The 20,584-nt window shown below is 39.8% G+C and overlaps 1 protein-coding gene across 9 annotated transcripts in view; it reads left to right on the top strand.

The window, feature by feature from the left end:
• Window positions 1–20,584, top strand: part of ZCCHC17 (zinc finger CCHC-type containing 17) — an 88,600-nt gene that overhangs the window by 38,647 nt on the left and 29,369 nt on the right. For all 9 annotated transcript variants that reach the window (XM_023727300.1, XM_023727296.1, XM_023727295.1 and 6 more), the window contains 2 exons: window positions 17,868–17,968; window positions 19,270–19,361. In XM_023727300.1, coding sequence (XP_023583068.1) covers window positions 17,868–17,968; window positions 19,270–19,361 — 193 coding nt within the window. The remainder of the gene's footprint in view (window positions 1–17,867; window positions 17,969–19,269; window positions 19,362–20,584) is intronic.

Below are 20,584 nucleotides of genomic sequence, written 5' to 3'. Positions count from 1 at the left end.
TAGATGACTTTTCGTTTATCCCTAGCCACTCTTAAAATTCCCTCTTTATCTTTGGTTTTGGCAAGTTTGATTATAATATGTCTTGGTGACTTTCTTTCGGGATCTACCATATGTGGGGTTCAATGAGCATCTTGGATAGATACCTTGTCATCTTTCCCGATACCAGGGAAGTTTTCTGGCAACAAATCTTCAACAATTCTCTCTGTATTTTCTGTTATCGCCCCGTTTTCGTATTCCAATCACTTGTAGGTTATTCCTCTTTATAGAGTCCCACATAATTCTTAGAGTTTCTTCATTTTTTTAAATCCTTTTATCTGATTTTTCCTCAGATAAATTGGTGTCAAGTGCTTTATCTTCAATCTCACTAATTCTGACTTCCATTGCCTCCGTTCTGCTCTTGTGACTTTCTACTGAGTTGTCTAATTCTGAAGTTTTAATGGTTAATCTTCTGGATTTCTGATTGCTGTCTCTCTATGCATTCTTGCAGCCTGTTAAATTTGTCATTATGCTCTTCTCTAATCTTTTTAATTTCTGTTGTGTGTTCGGCATTTTGCTTAATTTCCTTCCTATTTTCTTGAAGAGTTCTGTATATTAATCTTTTGCTTTCTGCTTCTGGTAATTCCAAGAAATTTTCCTCGTCTGGAAAATTTCTAGATTCTTTATTTTGGGAGCTTGCTGAAGCCATCATGGATTGCCTGTTTATGTGATTTGATATTGACTGCTGTCTGCAAGCCATCAATAAGTTATTATATTTATTTATTTTATGTTTGCTTACTGTGTCCTAGCTTCTTGTTTTGTTTTGATATGCCCAAATAGGCTGCTCGTATGAGCTAGTTCGATTACTGGCACCTTTGAAGCTCTAATGTTCTGTCACCAGGTAGTTAGATCTGTTACTAGGTATATGAGCTCAGGAGTCCGCCCACTCCTCCCGTATGGATTCAGCTCAGGTGCCCAGGTAGATAGCCACCAGTTTTGTGGTGTAGGCTCTCACTTACAGTCCTAGACAGGCATAGGTGATTGGTGTAGGCACAGGCTTCTGGCTGCAGCAAGGAGACATACTCTGAGCAAGGCAGGGGGCTGACGGCTGCCCCCGAGTGTCCAGGAGGAAGGCGTGTCCTTGTTCCCTAGAGCATGTAGGTAGGTGGATTTTGCAGCCAAACTAATGCTGTTGGCTGTGAGGACTGGAGGGCATCCCTTATTCATTGGCCGCTATCTCAGGTGGCTAGGTTGCATGGGTGGAGCCACCAGTCCTCAGGCCCCTGATGTGGATAGGTGAAGACCCTGCTTAATGGGCAGAGCAATGTCAAATGTCAAGAACCTGCCACTTCACCGCTGAAACAATTGAAGTTAGACTTCCAGTATATACCATGTTGTACTGTGGTAATGAGGACGTACACTGTTGAGATGGGCCCACGGAAGTCTATGGAGTGGGAATGACACTCAGAGTCTATGGATCCCTTATGCCTATGCCTAGGCAAAGGAGCTGTCCCTACCCTGGATTCCTGGCTTAGGGAAGTCAGCAGTTTAGTTTTTCCCCCTGTTAATTTGTTCGCTCTCCAAGACAGGGAGAATGGCTCCGGGCGTGTGACGGATCCTACTTCCGGCTCAGGGGACTCGGCAGTTGCTGAAGCCGGTCCGGGACCCAGTGCAGAGCAGGGAGCAGGGAGATAAATGGGAGAGAGGTTTTCCCCTAAGGGGGGTGTTTTTGATCCGTGCAGTAAGCTGTACGCAAGTACTTAACCTTTCGCTGATGAGGGCTGCTTCCCACTGGTTCTGGGTGGCTGTGTAGATTCTCTGGCATTGGGTCTCTCCTGGTGTGGAAAACGCGCCTCCCGAGCACCGCCGCTTGCCTGCCTCACCGTTCACCCACGAGCTGCTCAGGCCTGAAGGGCTCAGGCTCTTGCTGGGTCAAGTCTAGCAACTCCTCGCTGCTTCCGAAACGTCTCTCCCTCCCGCTGCCACTCAGTGTGTTTCCTCAACTCTGCCTTTAATGTTCAGGGCTCCCAGATTGTCATATACAATCGAGTCACTTGTTTTTTCTGGTCTTTGTTATAAGAGGGTCCACTGGAAGTGTACTCCACCATCATGGCTCTACCTCCTCAAATTTATTCTTGAAATGGTATTTATATTCAGGTGGGATATACTCAAGGTCGTATTTTGGCCTTCATGGACTTCCTCTATATTTCTTCAGCTTCTACTTGAACTTGGTTATGAGTAATTGGTGGTCTGTTCCACAGTTAGCCCCGTCCTTGTTTTGACTGATGATATTCAACTTCTGCAGTGTCTCTTTCCAGAGATGTAGTTGATTTGATTATTGTGTATTCCATCTAGTAAGGTTCTTGTGTGTAGTTGCCATTTATGTTGGTGAAAAAAGGTACTTGCAATTAAGAAGTCGTTTGTCTTGCAAAATTCTATCCTGTGATCTTGGCATTGTTTCTTTCACCAAGGCCATGTTTTCCAACTACCAATCCTTCTTCTTTGTTTCCAACTTTCATATTCCAGTCACTGGTAATTATATCAATGCATCTTGATGGCATGTTTGATTAATTTCAGACTGCAGAAATTGATAAAAATCTTGAATTTCCTCATCTTTGACATTAGTGGTTGGTGTATAAATTTGAATAATAATCGTATTAACTGGTCTTCCTTGTAGGTGTATGGATATTATCCTGTCACTGGCAGCATTGTACTTCGGGATAGATCTTGAAATGTTCTTTTTAATGATGAATATGATGCCATTCCTCTTCAGTTTGTCATTCCCAGCATAGTAGACCATGTGATTGTTTGATTCAGAATGGCAAATACCAGTCCAGGTGTTGGTAAGGATATAGAGAAATTGGATCCCTTATACAGTACAGGTAGGAATATAAAATAAATGTGATTATACTGTTTTATATTCCTACCAGCAGTGTATAAGGGTTCCAGTTTCTCTATATCCTTGCCAACACTTGATATTTTCTGTGTTTTTGAATGTAGCCATGTTGGTGGAGGTGAAGTGCTATCTCATTGTGGTTTTAATTTACATTTCCCTAATGTCTAATGAGAGAAGCTCTGGTTGTGCAGTGGTTAAAGCACTCGGCTGCTAACTGAAAGATCAGTGGTTCCAAACCACCAGTGATTCCTCGGGAGAATGATGTGGCAGTCTGCTTCGTAAAGGTTTACAGCCTTGGAAACCCTATGGGGCAATTCTACTCTGTTTTATAGGGTTGCTATGGGTTGGAATTGACTCAGTGGCAGTGGGTTGGAATGACTAATGACGTTGAGTATCTTCTTACGTGGCTATTGGCCATTTGTATATCTTCCGTAGATAAATGTGTATTCAAATCTTTTGCCCAATTTTTTAATTAGGTGTCTTTTCATTGTTGAATTGTAAGAGTTATTTATATATTCTGGATACTAGCCTCTTATCAGATACATGAGTTGCAAATATTTTAATATAACATTCTTAAAATGACAAAATTACAGAACAAATTCGTGGTTAATAGGGGTTAACAATGGGAGAGGGGTGCAGATGGGAAGTGGCAACATGAAGGACCTGTATGGTAGTATAACTGTCCCGTATCTTATCTGTGATGGTGGATATATGAACCTACACATGTGGTCAAATTGCATAGATCTGAATACATACACACACACAAATTAACACAAGTAAAACTGGGGATATCTGAACTAGTTTGGTGGATTATATCATTGGTAATATCCTGGTTGTGATAGTATACTATAGTTTTGAGCTTTTTAATATATACTTTTATTTATTTTGTTGTTGTTGAGAATATACACAGCGAAACATTCACCATTTCAACAATTTCTGCGTGTACCGTTTAGTGACATTGATTATATTCTTCGAGTTGTATAACCATTCTCACCCTCCTTTTCTGAGTTGTTCCTCCCTCATAAACATACATTGACTGCCCCCTAAGGTTCCTGTCTAATCTTTCAAGTTGCTGTTGTCAGTTTGATCTCATATAGATAGTTCTTAAAAGAACATAATGCTCAACGCAGACATTTTTTACTAGTTAAGCTAAACTATTGTTTGGTTTTAAGAAAACTTCCGGGAGTATTTTTGGTTTAAGGTTTAAAGATTATCTCAGGGCAGTAGTCTCAGGGGTTCATCCAACTATCATGGTTCTATGAAGTCTGGAGTCCATGGGAATTTTGCATTCTGTTCTGCGTTTTCCTCCTTTTGATCAGGATTTGTCTGTGGAATCTTTGATCAAAATGTTCAGTAATGGTAGCCGGGCACCATCCAGTTCTGGTCTCATTGCAAAGAGGCAGTTGTTTTTGGAGACAGTTAGCCACACATCCCATATCTTTCTCCTCTTTTTTGCATCTCCTTCTGCCTCTGTCATTCCAGGCAAATAGAGACCAATTATTGTGCCTTCGATGGCTGCTTGCAAGCTTTTGAGACCCCAGGTACTATGCATCGAACTAGGAGGTAGAACAGAGGCACTAAACATTGTTAGGCCAGTTTGCTTGGTAAAGAGGAGGGTCAGCGAAAAAGAGGAAGACTCTCAACACTCTGTGAATGCTGACAGTGGCTGCAACAATGGGCTCAAGCACAGCAGCGATTGTGAGGAAGGCGCAGGACTGGGCATTGTTTTGTTCTGCTGTACGCAGGGTTGCTGTAAGTCAGAACCGACTTGACAGCACCTAACAACAACAACAACAGGCCAGTTAACTGGGGTGTCCCATGAAACCATGACCCTAAACCCCCAAACCAAGAAGCCAAATCCCATGACGTGTTGGTTGTGCATGAACAGCCTCAGCAACTACTTTTTTTTTTTTTGTAGTCATTGTAAATATGTCTGTCACACAACTTTTGATTCAGTTTTTTACAGGTGTACGACTTATTGACAGTGATTACAATAATCGGCTGTGCAACCCTACCCTTAGTCAATGAGATATTTCCATCACTCTTAAGCGCCCCCCTTCCCTCCTCCCTTCTGCCCCTGGTAACCACTAATTAACTTTGTTCTCTATACGTTTGTCTTTTCTAGTCTTTTTATATAAGTGAAGTCATACAATATTTGTCCTTTTGTGATTTACTTATTTCACTCAGCATAATGTCTTCCGGCTCCATCCGTATTGTAGCATATATCAAGACTTCATTTCTCCTACTGGCTGAATAATATTCCATTTTATGTATGTACCACATTTTGTTTATACATTCATCTGTTGATGAGCGTTAAGATTGTTTTCACCTTTTGGCCACTGAATAGTGCTGCAGTGAACACTGGTGTACAAATCTCTGTTTGAGTCTCTGCTTTCAAGTCTTTTGGGTAGGAATGGAGTTACGGGGCCATATGAAAGTTTATTTTTAGTTTTTTGAGGAACCACCCCACTGTTTTCCACAACAGCTATACCATTTTTCATCCCCACCAGCAATGAATATGGGTTCCAGTTTACCTATATCTTCATCAACATTTGTTGTTTTCCGTTTTCTTTTTTCCTTAACCATCCTAGTGGGAGTGAAATGGTATCTCGTTGTGGTTTTGATTTGCATCTCTGATGTCTAATGGTGCTGAGTATGTTTTTGTGCGTTCCAGTGTCCTCTTTGGTGAAATGTCTATTCAAGCCCTTTGCCCGTTTTATGATTGGTTATTTGTCTTTTTGGTGTTAAGTTAAAGTTTTATATGTATTTTGGTTATTAGGTTCTTGACAGATAATATGGTTTCCAAAGATATTCTCCCAGTCAGTAGCTTGTCTTTTCACTTTTTTTGGTAAAGTCTTTTGATGAACAATTTTTTTAATTTTTATGAGGTCCTGTTTATTTATTTTGTTTTTTGCTGTTTGTGCTTTTGTTATTATATTAGATAATCCATTGTTGAAGGCTAGGCCAGACAGCATTTTCCCTGCTCGTTCTTCTAAGAGCTTTATGGTTTTAGTTTGCACATTTAGGTCCTTAATCCATTCGGAATTTATTTCTTTGTATGGTGTAAGGCATGGATCTTGTTTCATTTTTCTGCACGTGGAAATCGAATTTTCCCAACACCATTTATTGAACAGATTCTTCTTTACCCCATCGAACGGACTCAGCACCCTTGTCAAAAATTAGTTGACCATATAGATATGTGGGTTTATTTCTGGACTCTCAGTTCTATTCCGTTGGTCTATGTGTCTGTTGTTAATACCAGTACCAGACTGTTTTTATTAGTGTAGCTGTAGAGTACGTTTTAAAATCAGAAAGTGTGAGTCCTCCTACTTTGTTCTTCTCTTTCAACATTGCTTCAGCTATTCGGGGCCTTTTGCCATGCCATATAAAGTTGAGAATTGGTTTTTCTGTAAAGAAGGCTGTTAGAATTTTGACTGGGATTGCGTTCAATCTGTGGATCGCTTTTGGTGGTATTGACATCTTAATGATTTTTTTTTGTACTTGGACTTCATTTATTTTATTTTATTTTTAAACTACCCTTTTTTATTGTTGTGCTTTAAGTGAAAGTTTACAATTCAAGTTAGTCTCTCATATGGAAATTTATGCATGCATTGTTATGTGACCCTAGTTGCTCTCCCTATACTGTGACAGCACACTCCTCCTTTCTACCCCGGATTTCCTGTGTCCATTCAACCAGCTCCTGACCCTCTCTGCCTTCTCATCTTGCCTTTGGACAGCAGCTACCCATTTAGTCTCATGTATCTACTTGAGCTAAGAAGCACAGTCTTCACGAGTATCATTTTATGTCCCATAGTCCAGTCTAATCTTTGTCTGAAGAGTTGACCTCGGGAATGGTTTTAGTTTTGGGCTAACAGAGAGTCTGGGGGCCATGTCTTCCAGGATCTTTCCAGTCTCTATCAAACCATTAAGTCTGATCTTTTTACTAGAATTTGAAGCACCCGAGTTTTCTCCTGCTCCGTCAGGGACTCTCTGTTTTCCTTGTCAGGGTGGTCATTGGTTGTAGCTGGGCACCATCTAGTTCCTCTGGTCTCAGGCTGATGAAGTCTCTGGTTTATGTGGCCTTTTCTGTCTCTTGGGCTAATACTTTCCTTGTGTTATTGTGTTCTTCATTCTCCTTTACTCCAGGTGGGTTGGGACTAATTGATGCGTCTTAGATGGCTGCTCGCTAGCTTTTAAGACCTTGGACGCCACTCACCAAAGTAGGGTGCAGAACATTTTCTCAAAAAAATTTGTTATGCCAGTTGACCTAGATGTCCCCTGAAACCATGGTCCCCAGACCCCCACCCCTGCTACTCTGTCCCTTGAAGTGTTTGGTTGTATTCAAGAAACTTCTTAGCTTTGATTTAGTCCAGTTGTGCTGACCCTTCCTGTAGTGTGCGCTGTCCTTCCCTTCACCTAAGATAATTCTTGTCTGCTTTCTAGTTAGCGAATACCGCTCTCCCTCTCCACCCTCGTAACCACCAAAGAATGTTGTCTTCTGTGTTTAAACCTTTTCTTCAGTTGTTATTATACGAAGTGGTCTTATACAATATTTGTTCTTTTGTGACTGACTAAATTCTCTCAGCATAATGCCTTCCAGATTCCTCCATGTTATCAGATGTTTCACGAATTCATTATTGTTCTTTATCGTTGTGTAATATTCCATTGTATGAATATACTGTAATTTGTTTATCCATTCGTCTGTTGATGGGCACCTAGGTTGTTTCCATCTTTTTGCTATCGTAAAAAATGCTGCAGTGAACATGGGTGTGCATGTATCTATTCATGTGATGGCTCTTAGTTCTCTAGGATATATTCCAAGGACTGGGATTGCTGGATTGTATGGTACTTCTGTTTCTAGCTTTTTAAGGAAGCACCAAATCGATTTCCAAAGTGGTTGTACTGTTTTACATTCCCACCAACAGTGTGTAAGTGTTCCAGTCTCTCCACAGCCTCTCTAGAGTTTATTATTTTGTGTTTTTTTAATTAATTCTAGCCTTGTTGGGGTGAGATGGTATCTTATTGTGGTTTTGATTTGCATTTCTCTAATATGCCTACATATTTAAAAAATTATTACATATATTTATACCAAAGCCTGGAAGAATATTCAGCAAATTGTTGACAGTGGTTGTCTCTGGGGAGTTGGGTTTACTAAGGGGAGGATGTACAGAGAAGAGGGACTTTAACTTTTTACATATTATTTTTAAAAAATAAAAATTTTCTTAAAAATAAAGTCCAACAGCTGATCTTTGGATAATAAAGCCATGCCTCTGGCCTCAGAGACTACTATGCTGTAAATTGCATCTCTGCATTGGAAGCAGTTTACCAGTAGTTTCCAAGCAGGCAGTCAGCAATCTGTAATAAAGCTTCTCATTTTATGTTGGCTGGAATACAATGAGGTGGAGCTCTTCCCTGTCCCAATAGGATTTGCACCTTTTTCGGTCTGAAGGCAGATTTTCTTGTTAGTATACTTGCCATGGCTGCTAGTACCTGAAAGTCCCATCCTTACTTGGGCCCTTATGTGACTCTTTGGGGACCAGGTGGGGATTTAAGGCCTGCCACCTTCCAGCAGTCAGTCTTCAACTCAGTTGTGTCCATATCCTGTCAGATGATTCCTCTGATTATGGCTGACAGCTTAGAAGTGACTCTGTCAGTCTGACAGCTGTTCTGAGCCAAGCCTGGAGGGAGAGCTCAAGGAGCCAAGCAATTAGATTGAGTTCTAATCCTGAGGTCTTCTATACGTTTATTGGATAACTTGAGCAATTGACTTCCCTATACTGTATCTTAGCTTCTTTGCATTAAAGGGGAAGACTGTTAGTCCTACCCTAGAAGGACTAGGTTATGAAACAACTCTGGCCTGATCAAATCTTAACATTTTTAATTCAGGAAGGTAGACCCTAATTTGAGTTCGTTTCCACAACATGTTCTCAGAATTCTTTAACCACTGCTGAGTTCAAGACCCCTTCTTAGGTATCCTGGGGAAGCCAGAACTTTCTGTGATAATGGAAATGTTCTATACCTTTGCTGTCCAGTACAGTAGCCACTGGATCTTTAATTTTATTTATTTTAATTAATTTAAATTTAAACTTAAAACAGCTACAGGTGGCTGGTGACTATGGTAGTAGATGGAGCAGCCCTACACGATTACAAAATTTGTTTTTCCTACATCTTCTGCTCACCAGTACTAAATTATGAAATTTTGAGAGCAAAGCTTGTTGTTCAGCGTTATACTTTTAAGAGTGTCTCCACCACTGCCTTGCTGATGGTAGAAGCTCAAATATTTTTATAAATGAATTTAGTTTTTAGCAAATATTTATTGAGTTATATTTCCTGGTCACAATGTTAGGTGGGATCATGGGGAAAAAAATGAAACAAAACATAAACTCTGCTTCCCTCAGATTGTTCACATTCTAGAAGTGGAAACAAATTCCCATGTAATGCAAGGTTACACTTAGTCCAGTGAGCTGTGGAATACTTAGGCTATTTGGATCAGGCAGGGCCTAGAAGAGCACCTGAGGCATAGTGAGTATTCAGTAAATTTTATTGAATGAATAAATATATAGGCGTAGCTTCACTATTGACTAGCTTCTTGACTTAGGCAAGTAACTTAATCCTTGAGCCTTAGTTTTGTCATCTGTGAAATGGGAATGATGCGTATTTTAGACTCTTGAGTTTCTTGATTGGCAGGATCATGTTTTCTTCAACCTTGGAACCATTTTGCCTACAATGTAGTGGGTGTTTTAAAGAGGAAGCGTGTGTGTCAGGGTTGTAGCCTTACCATCTCTATTCACTCTGTATGCTGAGCAAATAATCCGAGAAGCTGGACTACATGAAGAAGAACGGGGCATCAGGATTGGAGGAAGATTCATGAACAACCTGTGTTATGCAGATGACACAGCCTTGCTTGCTGAAAGTGAAGAGGACTCGAAGCACTTACTGATGAAGATCAAAGACTACAGTCTTCAGTATGGATTGCTCCTCAACTTAAAGAAAGCAAAAATCCCCACAAGTGGACCAATAAGCAACAACATGATAAATGGAGAAAAGACTGAAGTTGTCAAGGATTTCATTTTACTTGGATCCACAATCAACACCCATGGAAGCAGCAGTCAAGAAATCAAAAGGCGCGTTGCATTGGGCAAATGTGCTGCAAAAGACCTCTTTAAAGTGTTAAAAAGCAGAGACGTCACCTTGGAGACTAATGCACATCTGACCCAAGCCGTGGTTTTCAGTCACCTCATATGCATGCGAAAGCTGGACGGTGAGTAAGGAAGATGGAAGAAGAATTGATGCCTTTGAATTGTGGCGAAGAATATTGAATATACCATGGACTGCCAAAAGAATGAACAAATCTGTGTTGGAAGAAGTACAACCAGAATGTTCCTTAGAAGCAAGGATGATGAGACTACGTCTCACATACTTTGGACATGTCATCAGAGGGCTCAGTCCCTGGAGAAAGACATCATGCTTGGTAAAGTAGAGGGTCATCGAAAAAGAGGAAGATTCTCAACGAGATAGATTGACACAGTTGCTGCAACAAAGAGCTCAAGCATAACAAGGATTGTGAGGATGGCACAGGACCAGGCAGTGTTTGTTCTGTTGTACATAGGGTTGCTATGAGTCAGAACCGACTCTATGGCACTTAACAACAACAACAACAGTAAACGTTTGAATGATCCATAACCCAAACAAATTAACGGACACGAGAGTACTTTATTAATGTTTGTGCCTACATTATTGTCTTATACAACTGACTGGAGACAACTTATTTGAAAAATCTGGAGAGGAAATTCATGTCCCCTAAAGGTAAAGGAAACCTTTCACTTTAACACTTTTTGACTGCAGCTGTCCTCTAGTTTGAAATTTCTACTTCTTTTGTTTGTTACCAATGGAAGTTGTGAAAGAAATGAATGTCAGTGTTGAACCTGTTAGGAGAACAATTTTAAGGAGACTGTAATAGGCTCACTCTGTTTCTCTCGCATGGTTTCCAAGTTATCAGATTTTTTTTTCTTTTACCAACTGACACTCAGATGGAACTCATTCTTTTTAAGTGTCATGTTGGGTTTTATGAAAATGGTGATGGACTTGATATGCCCTTTGGGCATTTATGGCTTGATGTCAGAAATCCAGGCACAGAGGGAGGCGGGGCCAAAATGGCAGAGTAGTCAGATGCTTCCTGTGGTCCCTCTTTCAATAAAGACCCGAAAAAACAAGTGAATTGATTATATATGACAATCTAGGAGCCCTGAACATCAAAGACAAAGTTGAAGAATCAGACTGAGTGCAGGGGGTGGGAAGAAAGGGTTCAGAAGCAGTGAGGAGTTGTCAGACCTGACCTGGCCAGTACTGGCACCCTACAGGCTGAATCGGCTGGAGCGAGCAGTGAGGCAAGCAGTGGCACTCAGGATGCATTTTCCACATCGAGGGACACAGAGTGACAGAGAGTCAGCTCAAACCTCCAGAACCAGCGAGAAACGGCACTTGATCGACGAAAGATAAGTACAAGTGTCTAACCTACCGTGTGGATAAAAAAAAAAAAAAAACCCTCCTTTTGGGAAATACCTCTCTCTCATTTACCTGCTCCCTCCCTGCTCTGCTCTGGTCCTGGGTCCGGCTTCAGAGATTGCTGTGCTCCCTGGGCCGGAAGTAGGACCCCTTGCGGGCCTTGAGCCATTCTCCCAGCTTTGGAGAGGGAACAAATTAACAAACAGAAAAAAATAATCTGCCAGCTCCCCTCAGCCGGGAAAACAGGGCAGGGACAACCCCTTTGCCTAGGCACAGGCATAAGGGGTCCACAGACTTGGAATGCCTTTCACCCCTATGTAGACCTGTGTGGGCCCATTTCAACAGCATAAGCCCTCATTAGCATAGGACTGTAGGCGAGAGTCTGCACCATACACTCGGTAGCCGATGACCTGAACACCTGAGCTGAATCCACAGAAAAGTAAACGGACTCCTGGGCTCACATACCTGGTAACAGCTCTGGCCACCTGGTGACAGGATGTGAGAGCTTCATCGACGCCAATAATCAAACTAGTTTACACGACCAAGTCTATTTGGGCATATCAAAACAAGAAGCTAGGATACAGTAAGCAAACATAAATAAATATAATAACTTATTGATGGCTCGGAGACAACAGTGAGTATCAAATTACATAAAGAGGCAGACCATGATGGCTTCGGCAAGCCACCGAAACAAAGAATCAAAAAACCTTCTGGAGGAAGAGAACTCATATTTTTGAATTACAAGAGGCAGAATTCAAAAGACTAATATACAGAACTCTTCAAGAAATCAGGAAGGAGATCATGCAAAACGCAGAACAAGCCAAGGAACACACAGACAGTGCAATAGAGGAACTTAAGAAGGTTATTCAGGAGCATAATGACAAATTTAACAGGCTGCAAGAATCCATAGGGAGACAGCAAACAGAAATCCAGAAGATTAAGAATAAATTTCAGAATTAGACAACTGAATAGAAAGTCAGAGGAGCAGAATTGAGGCAATGGAAGTCAGAATTAGTGACATTGAAGATAAAGCACTTGGCACCAACTTATTTGAGGAAAAATCTGATAAAAGAATTTAAAAACACGAGGAAAGTCTAAGAATCACGTGGGACTTTATCAAGAGGAATAACCTACAAGTGATTGGAGTACCAGAACGGGGCGTGGATATCACAGAAAACCAGGCACAAACTGCTAATAAAGAACTCCCTTCCATGTGGCCTGGCAAGCAGAACATTTTTGTTTGTCTCTTTCTGTTTTGTTTGGAGCATGTGCTAGAGGAGAATTAGATGTGTTACTCCTATTTGTAGGTGAGATCACCTTTTTCTTTCTTCAGTTGAAAACATTAGATCAATAATAAAGAAAAAATGGGGAAGTACCAGTATAATGTGAGACACCTGATAGACTCATATCTGAATTGTAGTTTTGTTATTTATCAGGTTTGTAACTTTGGACAGTTTACTTAACTTCTAGACTGTTGCCTGATCTGCAAAATGAAGATGTGAACCTGTATCACAGGGTTGATGTGAAGATTAAATGAATGTATGTCTGTAAAGTATTTAGTGAGGTACCCAGCCCAGAGTGAGGGGTTCTCAACTGTTTTATTTCGTGCCTTCTACTGTACACACTTAATCCAGCTGTTGGTAGTATGTGTGTGTTTGGGGTAGGGGGCAGGTAACAATAAAGTGCCTCCCAACAATTCAGACTGCCTTCTGAGAATGAAACTAGTGAAAACACTATACAGAGAGTAGAGGATTAGCCATAGATAGAAATAAACCAAATGAAATTGCCTATAAATAATGTAACTGAAGATGTGAGCACTCAAACCGAAGATGTGAGCACTCAAACCGAAGATGTGAATACTCAAGACTGAAATGATGATCTGGAGATAATCGCAGGGGAAGGGATTAGAATGAAATTAAAATTTAGTAGACAGAAATCTAATTGATTGTATCTTATTCTATTTAGGGAAAGATTATGTGAACAGGATGGAAGCTGTCAGCCTGGTACACAGTAAAAGAAAGCCTGGGAGCCTGAAGTTGGCATTGCTTATCTTGCCTTATCTAGGGCAGAAATATCGAAGGGATGGATTCTTTTGTGAGGAGTGATAGTCCATTAAACCATCATGGAATGGAAAAGTATCTCAAAACATTTGTCTTCTTTGTGTTCTGATTCCATGTTGAAGCAGTTTCAAATCACTAATTTTTCACCATTAACTAGAATTGACTCAATGGCAACCAACAACAACAATAATTTAAATTTTCAGATATTTGATATGGGGGGCAGCAGGTGGTTTAACTAGATGAGGACCGGAAACCTTCCAGGTATAAGACAAGTATACCTTCTAATGTAAATTAATAAATTAGTGTCTTGTGTCTGTCCCTGAACCAATCCCTAAACTGCCAGTCTGATTAATATATTTTAGTGTGTAAGCATCTGTATGCTGAAGACTCCCACATTTTTATCTCCAGCCCATACCCCTCCTCTGAGCTACAGATTTACATATCCAACTGCCTACCTAACATTTGCATTCAAGACTGAGGGCTAAAACATGTCCCTTGTTTAATCCACCGTGTAAGCTGAGGCTTTTTGGTAGTAAGCCACTGATGTCTCAGCTATAAAAATCCTGTATCGCAGTGTAACTATTTTTATATTCCCTTCTGGTCTCTGTCTTAGTTATCTAGTGCTGCTGTAACAGAAATACCTCAAGTGGGTTGCTTTAGCAAACAATTTATTTTCTCACAGTTTTTAGGAGGCTAGATGTCCAAATTCAAGGCACTGGCTCTAGGGGGAGGTTCTTTAAAGGTCCCCTTTGGGGGAAAATCCTTGTCTCTTTCAGTTTCTCTTCCTTGGTTCCTTGGTGATCTCCGCATGGCATCGTTCTTGCCTCATTTGTGCTTCCTTGGTTCTGTGCCTGATGTGCTCCTTTTACATCTCAAAAGTGATTGGCTTGAAACACACCCAACACTGATATGGCCTCATTAACATAACAAAGAAAACCGTATTCCCAAGTGGAATTACATCCACAGGTATAGGGATTAGGATTTACAACATATAATTTTGGGGGATACAATTCAGTACATATGAGACATAGTTTTACATAATTGCTGTATCATAGTGTATGTATTATTTTACATTTTTCATTTTAATATTTTTATGATGAAAAATACTACATGCTAAATACATAGAAACCAAAAATTATTAGTGGTTATAGGGGAGGGGTTATAGGAGTTATAAAAGGAAGGGAGAAAAAAAGGAGATTTTGCTTAGGGGGAAATGAATTTGTTAATGGTGGTAGAATAAGTTGGAAAAGGATAGTGAGAATGGTTGTACAACTTGTAAAATGTAATCAGTGTTACTAAATTATACCTGTAGAAATCATTGAATTAGCATATGTTTTGTTATGCATATTTTCACCACAATAAAAACAAATACTTCATGCTTAGAGAAATGTAGGAGTGGAAAACAAAAGAAAACTATCATGATATATTTCTACCACATACAGATAGGCACTATTAACAGTTTGGTGTATTTCTTTGTAGTCATGTGTATATAAAATTTAACATATTTAGATTAAGATTATACTCTATATATAAATGTTAGTTTCTTAAACTTAGTGATGCTTAAACATTTCCCATCTTTTAAAATACTTTTTCAAAACACTTAAATGACTTTATTCTATCATTCAGATGTACCACATACTCATTTTAAGTTGGTTCCAATTTTTCACTGTTAATGCTTTGAGAAATACCATATTTATCCAGGAGAGAGATGCCTGGACCAAAAAAAGTATCCTACTTTGGGATAAAGTGGGAGAAGGACAATTGGTTGATGCCATTATTTTTTAGTTTGTGGTACCCTTATAAATAGACCTTCATTCTGTTTTAGGAAAGGAAAAAAAAGGTTCTCCTGACTATTATTAGGCTCAACATTAATTTTCTTCACAACTTTTATTAGCAATATAGGAAAGAGGCAAATTCTAACTATTAGCAGACAGTTGCAGCAAAAGAAATGTTAAAGTGAAAGGTTTCCCTTCCTTTGGGGGATCTGAATTTCCTTTCCAGACTCTCCAATTAGGCATGTCTGCTCATTATACCATGGTGGGGGTGGGGTGGGGGGCGTGGGGCAAGGGGGACAGCTACATTTTACCCAATCTGGAGATTATGTGGTGGCCTAAAATTAAAAACATGAGTATATAAGGTGATGTATATAAGATATTTTGGAGACCCTGGAGTTATTCAGAAAGATAAGGTGGCAACCTCAGAATCAGCTGAAGTAGCTGTGAGAGACCTGTAGCATGGACAGGGAAACCAGTGGCTTCCAACAGAAGCTCCAGACAGAAAGGGCAGATACTTTGAGTTGCAAGCATGTGCAGATACCCCTGTGCATGCACATGAGAGAGAGAGAGAGAGAGACAGAATATAAAGGTTAGCAATCTGTCCAACTTCAGGGAGGACAGTTATTTTAGACATAAATCTTGTTTGCCTTACCAGTTTTTTCTTTACGTTATACTCCTGGTTTATGTTCACTCAGAATAATTGCTTATTATATTCATTTTCTCCAGAATAGAAATAATTTTCTCTGTTATGAAATCATTTGAAAATAGAAGAAAAAATTAAGTTGTAATTCTATACCCTAGTACAACCATTGTTAGCATTTTGGATCTTTTCTTTTTGTATTTTAACTATTTGTAATCAAACCTTACAATTTTGCATTCTACTGTTATTTAGCATGAGAAAATGCTAGATGCCTAAAGTACTTAGCACATAGTAGACACTCAGTAATATTTATTTAATGAAGAATGAATTACTGACATATTTTACATAATCTTTTGAATATCATTTTTAATGAGCCATCAAGTGACTGTATAATAGTTGACTTAACCATTACCCTTTTCTTGGATATTAGGTTGTTTCTAATTTTTTCTATTTTAAAAATACATTGCATATTTTGATATAGGTAGCTTTTCCTGATGCATATAGCTTTTCCTGTTCCATATAGCTTTTCCTATGTATAAGATTTTTTCTTTAGGACAGATTTCCAGAAGTGATTATGGGTCGAATTAACTGTTAGTTAGAACTCTTGGTTGCAAGGGACAGAAACACAGTTGAGGAATGTTTTGGCTAATATTACTGGGGCATCCAGGAAAAATCTTGTTTCACCCCTGGCTATAGCAGGTGTTCCAGTACACAGCCACGGCCTTGTCTCTTGTTTACCAATGATCTTTGCTTCCCCCTGGCAGTTTCTTGCCACCTGGTGGTAAAGATGGGTATTGGTAACTTTTGTAGTTTATAATCATGACAAAAGTGTTAAGAAAGATGGTTTGATTTAGCTAGTGCCTTATGTCTGTCCAGAACCAATCAGTTACTGAGGCCAGGGACATGAAGTACCTTGATTGACTAAGCCTGTGTCATGTGCCCAGAGTTGAGAGTTAGGTCAGGTCCACTCAAATCCCATGGACTGACTAGATTTATTACAGAATGTAAGGAAGGTAGTTCTCCCAAGGAAAGGACCTTGGGCAGACAGAAGTATATGTGTACTATGAAGGGTTTGAATATTTTTATCATTCTTGATATCCATTGCCAAATGATTTCCAAAAGTTTAAACTAGCCCTAGCAATATTTATTATGTTACTATACCCTCACCATCATTGGAGCCCTGGTGGTGCAGTGGTTAAGAGCTCGACTGCTAACCAAAAGGTTGGCAGTTCGAATCCAACCAGCTGCTCCTTGGAAACCCTATGGGGCAGTTCTATTTTGTCTTACAGGGTCGCTATGAGTCGGAATCGACTTGACGGCAACGGGTTTGGTTTTGGTGTTTACCATCATTGGATATTGTTGTTTTCTAAGTATTTTCTTAGGAGCCCTGGTGGCACAGTGATTAAGTGCTCACCTGCTAACCAAAAGGTCAGTGGTTTGAACCCACCGTTTGCTCAGCGGGAGAAAGATGTAGCAGTCTGCTTCCATAAAGATTACAGCCTTAGAAACTGTATGGGGCACTTCTTCTCTGTCCTGTAGGGTCGCTGTGAGTCAGAATCGACTTGATGGCAACAAGTTTGGTTTCTTTGGTTTTACATTTTTTAACTTTTGTAGGTAATAATACTGTATTTTATGCCCAGAGGTTTTTGTCTCTATTATTATTTTCAGAAAAAAAATTCCAGTGATTGATTGGAATGTTCTTACATCAAAGATATAAACATCTTTATACCTTTTGCTTTCAGAGAATTTTACCAACTTGTAATTCTACCAGTATTATGTGAGCGTAGTAATTGTGTCATATCTTTACTAGCACTGATCATTTTAAAGAATGTTTGCCAGTTGGTTAGGTACACAAATTGTCTTAATTTGCAGTTTTAAATTAAGGAACATTTTTCAGTGAAATGTTTTATTTTTCATTTGCATTCCCCAACTCTCATCTTCTCCTTACCCAGTCATTGATAGTATAAATACTAGATATACCCTGCGCTTCATTTTATTTCTCTTCTTGTGCCCAGGTCTTGTCCACCGAACTCACATGTCATCCTGTCGTGTAGATAAGCCCTCTGAGATAGTAGATGTCGGAGACAAAGTGTGGGTGAAGCTTATTGGCCGAGAGGTAAAGTTCTGTACAGTTTTCATGTGGTTAAAAATAATTAGAAAAAGCTGGAGTTTTACTGGTTCTTTATGATGGTGAGTGTGTATATATTGTTAACTGTGATAGATAATCTTATTTTTGAATCCTACCACTATAATCTGTCCTGAATTTAAAGCTTTTGGCTTCTGTCCTGCAAACTCAGAAGGAAGGGTATAGACTACAGTAAGTGCATGCTTGTAAAACTTCCCTCCTTGAAGCTCATCGAAATGGTGGGTGGGAGGAAAAAAAAGAGAGAGAGAAGAAAACGTATTCTATGGGACAAGTCTTTATCACAAACTTCAAAGAATGTCTGACAGGTAGACTTCAGTTAGCACAGGGAGTTGACACTCATTTCTCCTACTAATCTCTGGCACCATGCAGTATGGAAGAGGTGAGAAGGGTCTGTAGGAGCCTATTAACAACGACTCACTTGAGGACAGGAGAATTATGAACATACAACAGAATCGTGCTCTTCTAGCAGAGAATAGCAGGGAAGACAGGCCTGAAAGAGAAATCATTCGGCAATATTTGAGTGCTAACTAGGTGCTAGGTTCTGAGGATATAAGAGTGAACTAGACATAAATGATCCCAGCTGTCATGGAGAAGACAGATAAAAAATATAAACAAACATATACATAAAATAATTGCAAATTATAATAAGTGCTGTAATGAGTTCAAACAATATTGGAGGTGAATTTAGGTAAAATGGTCAGGAAAGACCTCTCTAAGGAGATGGCATATGAGCTGAGATTCAAAGGAAAAGGAGCTAGTCATGTGAAGAGTTAGGTTAAGAATATTCCAGGCAAAGAGAATAGCTGATGCAGAGACCCTAAAATGAAGAAGACCCATGTGGCTAACAAGTATCTTCACGCTTAAAGAAGCTCTAGACAAATTCTAAAAGAAGTTCTAGTTTGTGGAGCATTCTAAAACCCATTCTGGGCTAATGGAACTCTGAACTGATGGCTACACTTACCTGGAAGAAGCAGCTTTTACATTCTGCCTGGTTGCTTCCACAGACCTTGGATTTCTCAGCAGCCATTTCTGTCTTTATCCCAGGGGGACAGGAATGAGATGAGGACCATTTCCTAAAAATCTCCTGCTGCAGGGTCTGGATATTATGTTTCTTTGTTCCTTCAGGGTTCCTAGCACAATACTTCGTTCGTTATAGAGGCTCAACCAATGTTTGTTATGATGATGAAAGGCTTTGATTCTTAGTTAATTTTAGACCAGCAGTCTCTAGGTGTACTGAGAGCTTTTGGTGACTTTGTTTTTGTCTTTTTCAGATGAAAAATGATAGAATAAAAGTATCCCTCTCCATGAAAGTTGTCAACCAGGGGACTGGGAAAGACCTGGATCCCAACAACGTTATCATTGAGTAGGTAAAAGGTTTGCAAAGGCTAAAATCATTCTACTTCCCAAACCACAGAACGCTCTAGTGAGTCAGACTGAACTAGGAACTTATCGTTTATAGACTTAGTGAAATTGATGAGTTATATGACCTTTATTATCTTTGGTTTTTAGAACTATGAAGTGTAGATGATAATGTTTTACTTCATAGAGATGTAAGAATACAGTTAGTTAACATGCAAAACTCCTAGCATAGAGGTATTCCATCAATGGTTTTGTTTCCTTCCCATTAATCTCTTTCTACTTCTGCCCTTTAACTATTTAGCCAACAAGCATTCATGAAGTACCTATTATTTGCCTCTCTCCTAGTGATTTCTGCACTGGGGCTGAAAAAGGTAGAGACCGTGTGAGGGGAGAAGTAGGATAATCTAGGAGCAATTCCAGTGGGGTTTAGATTCTGGCATCTTGCTATACACTGTTTTCTGAACACATTTCAGTTGGCTCTTCTAACCTTTAATTTAGGAATAGAAGATTTTTTTTAATCCATGGAGGATAACATCTGGTTTTATGGGGAATTTGCTGTCTGTCTCAAAGCTTGTCTTGAATATATGCCAGTGATTTCTAACCAGGGATTCCTGAACCGCTAAGAGGTCTTGCAAGGGTCTTGGGGGTTGTACAGATAACTTCTGCCTTGGGTAACTGATTGCAGCATGAAGGCTGCTTCAAACCATGGGTGTTTTTTCATCCCATCCAGAAGCCAAAGGTTTCTCATCCCATGCCCACTCATCCTTCCTCCTCCAAAACCCCATGTTTTCATGAGTCAGGAGCCATTGCAGTGAGTACCACTCCTGACACCAATTATAAAAGGGTAAGAGTAGTAGTACTATCAGTAGTGTCAGAACCTGTTTAAATTCAGGGAGGTTAATGCTAATCAAGCTCAGCCCAAGGCTGATTCCTATGAGGTGGAGATCAGACATACCTCCACTCTTCAGCCTTTTTACCAATTCTGATACCAGCTGTCCCTCCCACAGGACTCTTTACTAGTCTTACAGGGTTCAATAATCCATTGCAATGCCACACAGCTCACAGACTGTACTTACAGTTAAGTGATTTATTAAGGAAGTAATAGGGTACAACTTGGGATCAGGATCAAAAGGCTACAACTCAGGATCAGGAAGCACAGGAAGCACACAGGCAAAGTCTCCCTTCTTCAGTGCAGGACAGCTCTCTTGGCCGTGCAGGTGTCTGTCT

Source organism: Trichechus manatus, unplaced genomic scaffold, assembly GCF_000243295.1.
Source record: "Trichechus manatus latirostris isolate Lorelei unplaced genomic scaffold, TriManLat1.0 scaffold00015, whole genome shotgun sequence".
Lineage (NCBI taxonomy): Eukaryota > Metazoa > Chordata > Mammalia > Sirenia > Trichechidae > Trichechus > Trichechus manatus.
This window is presented reverse-complemented; position numbering and strand designations above follow the sequence as displayed.